This window comes from Heliconius melpomene, chromosome 13 (assembly GCF_056956725.1).
Source record: "Heliconius melpomene rosina isolate 202511_hmr_F chromosome 13, ASM5695672v1, whole genome shotgun sequence".
NCBI lineage: Eukaryota > Metazoa > Arthropoda > Insecta > Lepidoptera > Nymphalidae > Heliconius > Heliconius melpomene.
This window is the reverse complement of record NC_140401.1, coordinates 1,743,394-1,757,467: the sequence shown is the minus strand read 5'-3', so window position 1 is coordinate 1,757,467 and position 14,074 is coordinate 1,743,394. Positions and strand designations below refer to the sequence as shown.

At 34.0% G+C, this 14,074-nt stretch overlaps 1 protein-coding gene across 1 annotated transcript in view; it reads left to right on the top strand.

The window, feature by feature from the left end:
- The window catches only part of LOC146532414 (uncharacterized), a 41,014-nt gene that overhangs the window by 21,750 nt on the left and 5,190 nt on the right, over nt 1-14,074 (top strand). Inside the window, exons 11-39 of the mRNA XM_085195792.1 lie at nt 9-131; nt 469-626; nt 911-1,039; nt 1,519-1,675; nt 2,082-2,259; nt 2,560-2,664; nt 3,106-3,369; nt 3,635-3,722; nt 4,109-4,228; nt 4,356-4,483; nt 4,827-4,951; nt 5,132-5,276; nt 5,550-5,758; nt 5,974-6,119; nt 6,386-6,495; nt 6,759-6,892; nt 7,221-7,406; nt 7,735-7,883; nt 8,252-8,388; nt 8,788-8,914; nt 9,249-9,397; nt 9,719-9,860; nt 10,202-10,435; nt 10,801-11,066; nt 11,563-11,699; nt 12,100-12,183; nt 12,428-12,618; nt 12,949-13,158; nt 13,384-13,509. Coding sequence (XP_085051918.1) covers nt 9-131; nt 469-626; nt 911-1,039; nt 1,519-1,675; nt 2,082-2,259; nt 2,560-2,664; nt 3,106-3,369; nt 3,635-3,722; nt 4,109-4,228; nt 4,356-4,483; nt 4,827-4,951; nt 5,132-5,276; nt 5,550-5,758; nt 5,974-6,119; nt 6,386-6,495; nt 6,759-6,892; nt 7,221-7,406; nt 7,735-7,883; nt 8,252-8,388; nt 8,788-8,914; nt 9,249-9,397; nt 9,719-9,860; nt 10,202-10,435; nt 10,801-11,066; nt 11,563-11,699; nt 12,100-12,183; nt 12,428-12,618; nt 12,949-13,158; nt 13,384-13,509 — 4,457 coding nt within the window. The remainder of the gene's footprint in view (nt 1-8; nt 132-468; nt 627-910; nt 1,040-1,518; nt 1,676-2,081; nt 2,260-2,559; nt 2,665-3,105; nt 3,370-3,634; nt 3,723-4,108; nt 4,229-4,355; nt 4,484-4,826; nt 4,952-5,131; nt 5,277-5,549; nt 5,759-5,973; nt 6,120-6,385; nt 6,496-6,758; nt 6,893-7,220; nt 7,407-7,734; nt 7,884-8,251; nt 8,389-8,787; nt 8,915-9,248; nt 9,398-9,718; nt 9,861-10,201; nt 10,436-10,800; nt 11,067-11,562; nt 11,700-12,099; nt 12,184-12,427; nt 12,619-12,948; nt 13,159-13,383; nt 13,510-14,074) is intronic.

Genomic DNA, 14,074 nt, shown 5'->3' with positions numbered 1-14,074 from the left:
TTTTACAGAGTCGTCTCAAACCTGGCCGTATGTTATTAGTTGATACCAAAGACCAAAAAATAATTCAAGATGTCGAATTAAAAATGGAAATTGCTAGAAGCAGACCTCACTCACATTGGCTAGAGGAACAGGTAAAAAATATTTGAACTATAAGTATTATTTAATTATAATATTATTATTTATATAATTTATGTTAAATACGATTGAAATATTTCTATGCCGCGCTTTAAATGGAATATTTGTGGCTGATTACAACAGATGGTAAGTTCTATGCTGAAAAACATAGCGGCATTCAAACATTTTATAAATTTTAATTCTATTATTTCGTGTATATTTCCTTTTATATAAAAGGTAATATCGAAGAAGTATTTTAATTTCTATCTTTAAATATTTAAAAAGTATAATTTTAGTTCTGAATTCCATATAGGTAAGATTATAAAAAATCTAATTTCTAATTAAACGTTTCAGATTACAATGGAAGATATACACAAGTCTCTACCTCCGTATGAAGGTGTTACAAACGGGAATACCAGCGCTATATCGGGGTTGGGAGATAAACGACTTGGCCTATTTGGATATACTATTGAATCTATTAACATGTTGCTGCTGCCTATGATTCAGAATAAGTAAGTTTTTTGTTTATATATATGAGATGTTTCTTAAATAAATGTTTGACTTATATATATTTTCATAAAACAATTATGAAGTTTTAAGTGAACTTTTGCTTGATAAAGTATTGTACAGAAAGCAAATTTTTACGTAAAATATATTTATTGGTCGTGAGATGTAATTATTTTAAGAGTTGGTAACTATTTTTCTAGTTATAATATTTTTATAAAAAACATAATTAAGTTCAAATTTACGGTAATATGATATACTACAACTAAAAAAAAACACTTATTCCAAACAGGAAAGAAGCTCTAGGCAGTATGGGTAACGATGCGCCTCTGGCTTGCCTGTCGCGGTTCCAGCCTCTACCCTATGATTACTTTAAACAACTGTTTGCGCAAGTTACGAATCCACCTATTGATCCTTTCAGGTAATTGTTTATTTGTTTTTTTAGTTTAAATAAGAAAAATGCTTAATACACACAGTAGCCATCTTGATAAGAAACATATAAAAATATGTTTATGTCTTGTAAGTTTAAATTTATGATTAAGCTTAAATTCTTTTTATGCTATTATTTGATGAGATAGAAATGTATTAGTTCAGCTACAGACTGTATTTGTATTTGTTATTAGAAATAGATGGAAGTGATTTTTTCCTCGCTATACCAGGTGATTTTATAGATGCTACCTAAAAGGGCTGTCTACTCTTCTTATCCTTAACTAAAATTTTGTTAATACGAATCATCGAGTTTTCTTTTTACAACTTTTAAGTGTATTTATATTTAATAATAATTTTTGTTATTTTTTTTAAATCAAAGTAACCTAGCATTTAGGTAACTGATAATAGACATATAAAACTTATTTTATTTCTTAAAAATTAAAAAATAATATATTTCTACTAACTCCTCAGAGAAAAAATTGTAATGTCGCTTTTATGCCCTATCGGGCCAGCGGCCAACATACTGGAGCCAAGCCCGGAATTCGTGCACCGCCTGTTCCTGCCCCAGCCCATTTTGTCTATACCTGATCTGGAAGCTTTGAAACGATCTTCCCATAGAGGATGGAAGGTAAAAATTATTTAAATACTTTTATTATACAAGAAGAAAGTTTTACATTTTTAAATATAAATGAAGTTATGAAATATACATTTTCCTATATAAAAAATACTTTTGCAAATGCAGGAAAAGGGTCCAGGCAATAGGTGGCTAAAGACTGTGATAATTTATTACTTGCCTCCTTATCAAATATTACTAGATTTGTGTATGACATATTAAACATTTTGAGTATCTGTTGTAATTATCCCCAGAAATACAGTCGAATCTACAAATAGTCTAGATAGACATAGTTCCTAAGATAAATGCCTTCAACCAAACTCTTTAGCTTTATAATATTGGCGCGTTGGTATACAGCTTAAAGATAAAATTTATTAAAGCAGCTTATATAATATTTTCAAACTATATTCTTACTCCACAGACACAAATAATAGACTGCACATTCGACACATCAGACGGTCCTCACGGCCTTGAAGCGGCTCTCACCAGAATCTCTTCGGAGGCGCTGTCGGCGGCGCGCGCGGGCTATCAACTTATAGTACTGTCGGATCGTAACGCTGGGCCTCGACGAGTGCCTGTGTCGTCATTGTTAGCACTTGGTAAGCATAATTTACTATTTTTTAAGCTGTATCCCGGTAAGCACATGAAAACTACTGTTAAGAAACTCCGTTTCCCACGCCATGCCCAATTCTGATACATTATTTTTTTTTTCAAATGATTTGATGTCCTAATTTAGTGATTACATAATTCTATGTTCTATGCAGTACTTACGATGATTGTCGTAATTTATATATAAACTACGTCCCGCTTTACGTTCTAATTCGACGCTCCATGTTGAGTGGGGGAACGCAACACTGCACTTTGATATTAAATAATAATACTATATAATACATTTAAAGGTGCCGTCCATCATTATTTAATTGAAACACGCCAGCGTATGAAAGTCGGTCTATTAGTTGAAACGGCTGAAGCAAGAGAAGTTCATCATATGTGCGTTCTTCTTGGTAAGTCTATATCTAATGTAACTGATAAATTATATTTTTTCGAATGAAATAAGAAATTTATAGTCTAAAATTTATTTTGTAATTGACACGTATGCTATTTTAAACTCGAATATTTAAACATTTTAAGGATATACTTTAATATTTAATATACGAGAATCGTACTATAAATATATTTATTATTATGATGTAAGACTTTAAACAAATATTTAGCTGACTTTAAATAACTGGCAATTATCTATTTTATTCTATTGCATGAGTATTGTAAAAAGTAATTAACCGATTTTTATGAAACTTCGAACTTTGATAAAATATATAGCTGAATTTGTTAGACATTTGCTCATTTTGTACTGTTTCAATTTTTTTTTAAATTTAAAGATTGGGGATTTCACTTTTAAAGATGCTAAAAATCTAGTTCTTTGACTTAAAATTCTTCTTAAACAGGTTATGGAGCTGATGCAATTTGCCCATACTTGGCCTTTGAACTGGCTTTCTCTCTTCGCAACGACAACCTCATAGATTCGAACTTGACAGATTCAGACATTTACTTGGCATATCAAAAAGCTATAGAGACAGGCTTGGCTAAAGTCATGGCCAAGATGGGTATTAGTATGCTGCAGTCATACAAAAGTGCTCAGATATTTGAAGCGGTCGGTTTGAGTGAGGAAGTTATTGATAAGTGTTTTAGAGGCACTCAGTCTAGGATTAGTGAGTATTTTCTGCATATGTATATAATAAGCAGGTTCATGCTTTTTTCGTATAGCCGTTCTCAAGTTTCCTGTAGAATCCAAGGGTTTTTGATTGGATTGCATGTTGAATAGCAGAACTAAACGCTGTGCAAGGAAATGAAAATAATTCTATTCTTCGAATGAAGATAACTAACCAATAACTAATAAATGATAATAATACTTTAATAATGTTTTTTCTAAAATTTATAATGTTTATGATATAAATTCAACCTTTGTAATTCTAGGTGGTGTTACATTTGAAATTTTATCAAAGGAAACGTTTGACAGACACGCATTGACTTATGGCGAAAATCAAGATATGTTGGTGTTAAGGTATATCATATATAATATCTTTTTAAAGGTTTTCATAAAAATAAATTTAGAATATTTTTTATGTGAATTTGACAAAAACGCTGGACGCCATGATATTTTACTGTGTCACAGTTCATAAGTTGGTGTTGTAATCATATGCACTGATATTGGTGCACAGTCACCACTGTAGGAAATGAAATAATTAATATTTTTATGTCCTCGTCACATTGCAAAGCGCGGGGTTGCGTTCCGCCATTCAACACTCACACTCGGCGCAATGTGGGGAACGAAAGTTATTACAGGAATCTACAATCATGATATTTAATTGTGCACATTGTTTTACTAATAAATAAATAATTATAACCTACGCCGATATTTTTATTAATTAATATATAATAATAACTCAGGAACCCAGGCAACTACCACTGGCGTGCGGGAGGCGAGAAACACATAAACGATCCCATGTCCATCGCCAACTTGCAAGAAGCTGCTCTTGGAGATAATAAATCTGCTTATGATAAGTATAGGTATGAAATTTTTGAAAATAAAATGTTTTTTTAATTATGAACCCCTAAAAAGTAAAATGAACGATAAAGTGGATTTTGAAAACATAATATGAAATTAATAATGATAACCTACATATTTTATCAACAGGGAAAGTGCTCTAGAATCAATCCGCGATTGCACACTCCGTGGTCAGCTTGAGCTCGTCCAGCTGGATGAACCATTGCCTCTGTCGGAAATCGAACCTGCTTCTGAGATTGTCAAGCGTTTTGCTACTGGTGAGTATAAATATTGTATATGGAAATACTAAACAAATTAAATATTTATATGTATTTTAATCATTTAAAACATATGACCGCTTACTGTTCTATAAGTTCAAATATTTAAAAACAATTTAAATAATGTTGTTTTAAACATCCCATATGTTTTTTTTTTTCTTGAAATAAAAAACTTTCGAACTGACAAATCCCGTCTACTTAAAAGAAAAAAAATAATATTCAAGAATATTATTACAAATTGAGTTACTTTGTGAAATGCTTTTATGAGCTTACCTAAAATTAACTTACCTTTTTTTTAAATTGTATTTTCTTCGGTGATTTAATTTTTTTTTTCTTTATACAGGTGCAATGTCATTCGGTTCAATCTCATTAGAGGCGCATACAACGCTAGCAATTGCTATGAACAGAGTGGGAGGTAAATCCAATACAGGTGAAGGAGGAGAAAACGCTGACAGATATCTTAATCAGGTAGATTTTGTATGACTATTTGTTTTCTAAAAAGCTACAAGTAATGAATAAAGACACTATTTTACAATACAAAACATAATGTATTTTTTTGAACGACTGTACAACGTCGGCTTCGCTAATAAATACAAACTACAACCCAATAATCTAAAACCTATTTTTTTTTTCTTCCATTTTACACAGGATCCCGAATTCAACAAGCGTTCAGCTATCAAACAGGTGGCATCCGGTCGTTTTGGAGTTACTGCATCTTATTTGGCTCACGCCGACGATTTGCAAATTAAAATGGCGCAAGGAGCTAAACCAGGAGAAGGTGGCGAATTGCCTGGTAAGTTTGGATAATTATTTTACTAGTGAAATAAAGAATTTGAAAAAAAAGCGTATTTGTGAATGTATGTTCCCATTAGGGTACATTTCTCTCCTCTTTCTCCACTTAACACGTAATGCCTCTAGAATTCGGCGAAAAATGAGGAACAAAGTGTCTCCACAATAGGTTTCTTCTGACTCTTTTGTATGCGGGAAACAGCTTCGAGCTAAAAAAAATCAATATTATAAAAACATATTACATTTACAACACTATTATAAAAATAATCTTTTCCAGGTTACAAAGTAACAGAAGAAATAGCTAAAACTCGTTGCTCGGTGCCCGGAGTGGGTCTCATATCGCCTCCGCCGCACCACGACATCTACTCCATAGAGGATCTGGCGGAGTTAATATACGATTTGAAATGTGCTAATCCCAAAGCGAGGATTTCAGTGAAGCTGGTGTCTGAAGTGGGCGTGGGTGTGGTAGCTTCGGGTGTTGCTAAGGTATTGTTATTAATAATATACTATATTATACGGTCAGCGAGTTGTTATTAATCTAATGTGTTGAGGTATTACTTCGGATAATTGATGCTGCATTTAACAACGATTTGATATTACAAGGAGTGTCTTTCTAAGATTCCAATTAGCTCAACCAACTACTATGGAGAGGATATTTCGTATTTTTTTAAAAATAACTACAAGATAATTATACTGCACAGGGGAAGGCCGAGCACATCGTCATCTCTGGGCACGACGGTGGCACGGGCGCGAGCTCGTGGACGGGCATCAAGAGCGCCGGCCTGCCGTGGGAGCTGGGCGTGGCCGAGACGCACCAGGTGCTCGTGCTCAACGACCTGCGCTCCAGGTACGTACTGCGCTTAATTCATTTAAAATTTCTTGTTACTTTTGATTGTTTTTTTACTGTAATGTATGCCATTAGTCAATGACTTACTATTTCTCTGACCTCACGGCTGAGCAAACGTAGATGCAACATATATTAATGTTAGCCGATTCTACGTGTCTATAAACACATAGACACCAACACCACCACCAAAATATATAAAACCACATTATTTAATAGTTATTTGTTTTACATATGTATGTAGCGTCATATTATTATTATATTTACAGAGTAGTAGTACAAGCTGACGGTCAGATCCGAACTGGGTTTGATGTAATGGTGGCCGCGTTGCTAGGAGCAGATGAGTTTGGATTCAGTACCGCGCCTCTTATTGCTTTAGGTATGGTATAAAACTACATGCATATTAATAATGGTTTATTTTTATATACTATTTTAGAGACCATATGTGCTCAGTGGAACAGTGTCGTACTGTAAACGTGATAGTTGTGGCTTCGATCCCCACTTAAGGGAACAAATTATTATCATTTCTCTATTATGGTGGTATAAAAGGCGGCGTTGATTTGCACTACTCAACACGCGAGGACAATCAATGCAAACTAAAACTGTAAAATCAATACAAACTAAAATAACTTCTGTATGCAGGTTGTACTATGATGAGAAAATGCCACTTGAACACTTGTCCCGTTGGTATCGCGACCCAAGATCCAGTACTGCGCAAGAAGTTCGCGGGGAAGCCTGAACACGTCATCAACTACTTGTTTATGTTGGCTGAGGAGGTACAATAACATTATCACTAAAGAAAATGATAAATATCTGGACAATATTTAAAACAATAGCTTATTTATTACTGTCTTTAAGTGATATACTTGTATAAGTATATAAAAATGTACACACAATTATTATATTTTCATGACTTTTCTACTGACTTCATTAAAGATGTGATTTTCTCGTAACAAAAATATTACTAGCACAAGCCAAAGATAAAGTGAAGTAAATTGAAGAACATTAAAAAGTCATATTTAAACGAATAAATTTTAAATATAGAAATAGATTAATTTTAAATTGTTTTAAATAAAATTTTAACATTTTATTTTTCATCCTTAGGTCCGGATACATATGTCCCAAGTGGGTGTCCGTCGTTTCGGAGATCTTGTCGGACGTACAGATTTATTGAAAGTTCGTGAAAACAACGATAATCCTAAGGCTAGGTTATTAAACCTATCACTCATTTTGAAGAATGCTTTACACATGAGGCCCGGAGTTCATATTGTAGGAGGATCTAAGGCACAAGTTAGTGTTTTTTTTTTTCTATTTTTATAGTTTTTTATATTGCGTTGTGTTTACTCTAAGTAAACACTTTATATTTTGAACATCTTATAAGTTCATCTCTATAGGACAAAGGACATCGTTGCATTCCGCCATCCTGTACTCGATAATAAAAATATACTTAATGAGAAGAAACCGCATATAGCATTTGACAAAAGTAAATGGGTAGTAAAAGGTTATTTTAAGTACCTTAAAAATTATTCAAAACTTATTCCGTCAGTTATTATTTATTTCAACTTTTGCATTTAAGAAAAATTGATCGTAAAAATATTTATTTTTAATGGACTAACAGGACTTCCAACTTGAGAAACGCTTGGACAACAACCTCATTCAGCAATGCAGCGGTATTTTAGATGGAAGTCAGAAATCTGTCAATATTAATATGAAGATTACTAACGAAGACCGCGCATTCACCTCTACGCTGTCTTATTATATTGCTATGTATGTATACATTTTATCTATAATAGTAGAACTATATTAGTAAAGCAGTTTCACACTGTTTCTCACAAAAGAGACCTAATGCTAAGCCATTGCACCACAACAACTTAACTAGTAATTTTATTATCATTACAAATGTGTTATAAAAAATATTTTTTTTTTATATCTTTGTATCAGTATTTGATTCCTTTCTGATTGTGCATGAACGGAAAGTAACTAAAGACATAACAAACAAAACATAGTACAGGAAATTTATGTTGTTTTTTTTGTAAATGATCTTTACAGTGTCTAAATTTCAAGTTAAACAAGTTTTTTTTAATTGTTTATATAATTTTTTTATTGAATCTATAATATTTATGCAAATTTTACAGGAAATATGGCGACTCAGGTCTTCCAGACGGCATGTCTATCGATATTGACCTCAAAGGTTCAGCCGGACAGAGCTTCTGCGCGTTCCTCTCTAAGGGGACCACTGTCACTCTCGAAGGAGATGCTAATGATTATGTCGGTTAGTTACATTTTCTATGTTTATTTTTTCAGTTTCACGCTATATCCCGCATATAGCAAGATAGTCAGAAAGAATCTAGTGCTAGGACATTCCGTACGTACCGCCCCATTATCGAGGCAATGCGCCGAACGATTTGTCTTTTTACCAGAGCCATAAAATCCATATAATTCAACCCCTCGAATGGTAATCGAACTGTCTCTTATGGCGATCTAATGACCTTAATTCATACATTTTTGATATTTCTCTCACATTAAAAAAATCATGTCAAACTATTGCCAACGATTTCTTAATGTCCTCTATTTATTAATTGTTGGGTTTGGGAATTTACAGTGGGTCTCAGTGGAGATGGAAAACTTCATTAAAAAAATCGCGAAAATTAATCTCTCTTTTATTCTTCAGGTAAGGGTTTGTCCGGTGGTAAAGTGATTATCTATCCACCAAAAAATTCACCGTTCGAGTCGCATTTGAATGTGATCGTTGGAAACGTTTGTTTGTACGGTGCCACTTCGGGCAGAGCGTATTTCAGGTAATATTTCTTCTTTTTTTTCAGCTTTTAATTGTTTCAGAGAAGGGATGGAACCCATTCTCCACTTTAAAGTCAAATTAAGTTATTACCTAACTCAATATTACCCTTCATCTTTGAGAGTGGGGGAATGAAAAAAGAATCCTTAACTATAGTATGGCTTTCAACAAAATATTTTCACCTATAACAACACTATGTTTCACCTGCGGCTTCAATCTCATAGTTAAATAGAAATAACTAATATATATACAGACTATCCAAATCCCAACACTGAACGATTATTTAAATTGTAGCCAGTTCCCAAGATTAGCGCATTCAACCAAACAATATATTCCAGGGGCATAGCGTCAGAGCGGTTCTGCGTGCGCAACTCGGGGTGCGTGGCCGTGGCGGAGGGCGCGGGCGACCACGCCTGCGAGTACATGACGGCCGGCACCGTGCTCGTGCTCGGCCTAGTGGGAAGGAACTTCGCGGCCGGCATGAGCGGTACGTGCGCACACACAGATACACAAATGCACAAACATATATGAAAAAAAATGTATTAAATTGCTCCCATATTTTATTATTGATTGTTAGTGTATCTTGATACTTTGGCGTTATAGTAGTACTATCATTTTGTTTAAAAAACAACTTATTGAGAAAAAATCTATCTTCAATGAGGTCAAAAACAGTATTTTTGTCAATCATCAAGTTACATTAAGAAATCTTTTTTTATCAAGTTACATACAAATATAGTAGTACTACTTTGATGGAAAATTTTAAATAAATAAAACTAAAGAAAATACATAAAATGATTTATATTCACAGGTGGTATCGCTTACGTGTACGATATAGACGGCTCGTTCAAGAGCAAGTGTAACCTAGAAATGGTGGAACTGCTGCCTCTGGAGAAACAGGATGACCTGAATGATGTGCAGAAACTTCTGGAAGAATTTGTTGAATATACTGGGTAAGTGTGTTTGTTTGTTAAATTTTCTTTTGATTTAAAATCAATCAGTAGCTACAATTAAATTACGACGATATTGATTATTCTTTGATATATGGATATATGATGTGTCATTTCTTTTTCGCCGAATATATTAATGTAAAACAATATTACGATTGTGTGAACCGTATTACAATAATATTGTATATATATAACAATATTGATTGATATTGATAATTACAACAATATTGATGTTGGGTCAACTTTCAAATAGTTTTGCAATAATGTAATTTTTAATCTGATACCTTATTTATAGAAAACATTGTAAAACTAGTGCAGGATCTAATACATAAAAAAAATTACAGATCTATAATAGCCAAGAACCTACTAGCAACATGGCCGGAACCAGCAAAGATGTTTGTCAAAGTATTCCCATACGAATACCAGCGAGCGCTTAAAACATTGGCTCTTAAAAAACCCACGCCCAAAGTGGAGACAAACGGCAAAGTGGAGGAAAACGGAGTCGTCGATATCGAAGAGGCTGTCAGGAATGTGGAACTCGATAAAAAGAATTTGGAGAAGGTTCTAGATAAAACCAGGTGTGTACTGTACATATTAAATCGGATGTCTAATATGATATATATTTTAAGTAAAGAATAAAAGTAAACACACGGCTTTTTAATATCTGAATTGAAATGGTCCATTGAAATGGAAATGTTTTGAGACATAGCGTGTTGAGTAATGAAAATCCGAATAGCACTTTATATTACTAAAACACGGGAAATGAAAATAATTTATTGTAAGTGTTAAAGTGTTTAATTTATTTATTCCAACAGTGATGAAACCCACAACCATCATGATAACACTTAGAAGTTGTTTCTGTGGCTTCAATATTTTGATCTAATAAAAAGTAACGGATGCTATTCAGGTCTCGACTAAACTTAAATGTTTTTGCTTATCACAGAGGGTTCATAAAATACCCACGCGAAACAACCCTATACCGTCCAGCGGAGAAACGTCTCCGGGACTGGGACGAAATATACAGCTTTTCCTCAGTACGTAGAGGTTTAAGAGTCCAAGCGGCAAGATGTATGGAATGCGGAGTACCCTTCTGTCAGAGTGGTCATGGATGTCCCCTGGGTAATATTATACCCAAGTGGAACGATCTAGTGTTTAGAGGGGATTGGAAGCAGGCGTTGAAACAACTGTTGCAGACTAATAATTTCCCTGGTATGTTGTTTATGTTGTATCGTATTAGTCGCCTCGGAGTTTTTGCATATTGTTTACATATAAAATCCAAAGAAGCACTGATGTGCATCAAAGATTTGATAATCTATATCATCTACAGATAACTTAAAAGCGACCCATAACTCGTCAATCGTCATTTATTATGTTACTTTTTTGCAGCACGCTTTTCTCTCCTTAGAAGACCTTTGTCTAAAAAAATTTGTTTTTTCGGTTATATTTAATCAAATCGGTTCACAAAAAAAGTATGGACCATAATGTAAAGTATTTTTTCCGTCAAAATTTCTACAAAATAATCGTTTTATTGAATTGGCTGAAACTTAAGATTATAATGTATGGATATTATCTTTAAAATAATAATATTATTATAACACGAAAGTAATTGAGAAGCGGCAATTTTTGTGTAGTTCAAGCGAGCATAGTCGCCAGCGGGTCGCTAGTACAATAATATATTCATTCTAACTCATGTTTTTTCTTCCAGAATTCACGGGTCGCGTGTGCCCTGCCCCGTGCGAGGGTGCTTGTGTGCTCGGAATTTCCGAACCCCCTGTTACTATTAAGAACATCGAGTGCGCTATCATCGATCACGCGTTCGAATCCGGGTGGATAGAGCCTGAGGTAATTACTTTTTTATGGAGGATTTTTGGTATGAGAACATTTTTATTATGTTTTCTTTCATGTGAAACAAATGTTGTTGATAATATCTTAATTATAGCGTAACAGTAGGTCAAGGGCTTACTAAGTGATTAAAATTGTATTAATACTGGAGGAACTGAAATATTTAATGTATTCATTTTCTTCGCTCTTGGGATCCGCCACTCAACCCGCCAGAATTCTTCCAGACTTCCAATACTTCCAGAATTCAGTGGACAATGGGGAACGGAGTGTCTTAACACTAGGTTAATGTTAACACCATTTCAATTTCATGCCAATGGAGTGCCTTAACATTGGGTTCTTTCTGCCGATGCTGCTATATGCAGGAGAAAACGCGAAGCTAGAAAAAAACAATCTGTTACAGATACCTGAGTACAGAAATGGCAAGACTGTTGCTGTAGTCGGTTCAGGACCGGCCGGCTTAGCGTGTGCACATCAACTGAATAAGGTAAAAAGCTTTTAAAATAGCCTCGTTCGTTAATTTATGTATAACCTATTTTATACATGATTTTATATATGATTTTTTTTTAAGTCATATAATGTTTCTTCATTTCACACGTCGAAATACTTACTTGCTTGTTATAACTTATTTTTATTATTCATAGTACTTTATTCGACAAACAAATTATAACAAACAAATTATTTTCATTTCCAAGGAGGTTACTCATACTCAAGATATTTTTCCTTTCCAGGCGGGTTACTCAGTGACAGTGTTCGAGCGCAACGACAGACCCGGTGGTCTGCTGCAGTACGGCATCCCCAGCATGAAGCTCAGCAAGGAGGTGGTGTCGCGGCGTCTGCGACTCCTCGCCGACGAGGGTATCTCCTTCAAGTGCAACGTCGACGTCGGCAAGGATATATCCGCTTCGGACCTGGCTAACGAGTTAGTTTTGTTTTTTCTTTATTATCATTCTTTATATATTAGTTAAAATAAACTAATACTAAAGATACGTGCTCCATATCTTTTTTCAACATTTTTTTCAAAATTACTATTTTCCTATTCATATGCTACTTGAAACTAAGCTTATAATTATGTCTAGATAATTTATTCCTAAGGAACCGTTTATGTGTAACCATTTGTGTAGTTTTTGGAATGTTAATCTTATCTCGAAGACTAGAATTAATTTTAAAAGGGAACATCTTAACCGATTTAATCGCATATTTTTCGTATTACACATTTTTGTAACCAACATTTAATGTCATTTCTTACCAGATATGACGCTTTAGTCCTATGCATGGGTGCAACCTGGCCTCGCGACCTTCCGCTAAAAGGTCGGCAACTAAACGGTATTCATTTCGCTATGGAGTTCCTTGAAGGATGGCAGAAGAAACAAGCGGGTCCAATACAAGCACATGTTAAAGAAACACCCGTTTTGTCAGCGAAGGATAAGAATGTATTGGTCATTGGTGGAGGTGATACTGGGTTAGTAACATTTTGTTTTTTTATTGTTTTATTTTCGATATTTCTCAGAAGTGTTAACTGAAAATCTGTTTTATGAAAATTTTGATTTCTTAAAACAGACATTTGAACTTATAATACTTGCATGTATAATAATCTTTACATTAATCATATACCTACACATAATTAAAAAATGTTATTAATAAATTTATGCTTAAGACATTATTTAACAATTATTTTCTTTCACAGATGTGACTGTATAGCAACATCGTTACGTCAAGGAGCTAAATCTATAACGACATTCGAGATACTTCCCGAACCAAAGAAAGCTAGAGGACAGGACAATCCATGGCCACAGTGGCCGAGAGTGTTCAGGTATTTCTTTGATAAAATGCTAAAAAAAAATGCTAAAATTGAGCGAAAAATATATATGAGAAATCTAAAATATATTTATTTAATAACATCACTTTAAATATGAATATTTTTAGTGTAAGTAAAGAGTCGTCAGCGTTACTTTTTCCTACACCAGGATAGACAAGAGAAAAAAATCGCGCGTGGAATAAATAAAATCTTGAGGCGCTCGTGGCGCGGGGGCACAAGCGTGCGAAGTGACGTTGGAGGGTTCGATTCCCAATCGTGGGAAAGTGCAACGTTTAGTTCCGCCACTCACGTAATACCTGGAGAATTCGGTGGAAAGTGGTGAAGAGAGATGTCTTAATGGGAACGGAGCGTCTTACGCTAGACTCCAAGGCATATAGCATAGCAGGGTATGTGTGGGATACAGCGTGAAGAATTTAAAGTCATAATTACTGTGAACACTGCAGTGTTTATACTAAGTTTTTTTAATTAATGTGCAAAATATATTAAAATATTTTAAGCACCTTTTATTTTATAATTTTAGTTGTTTATATTTTAGAACTTTCTTTTAAAAAAAAATATA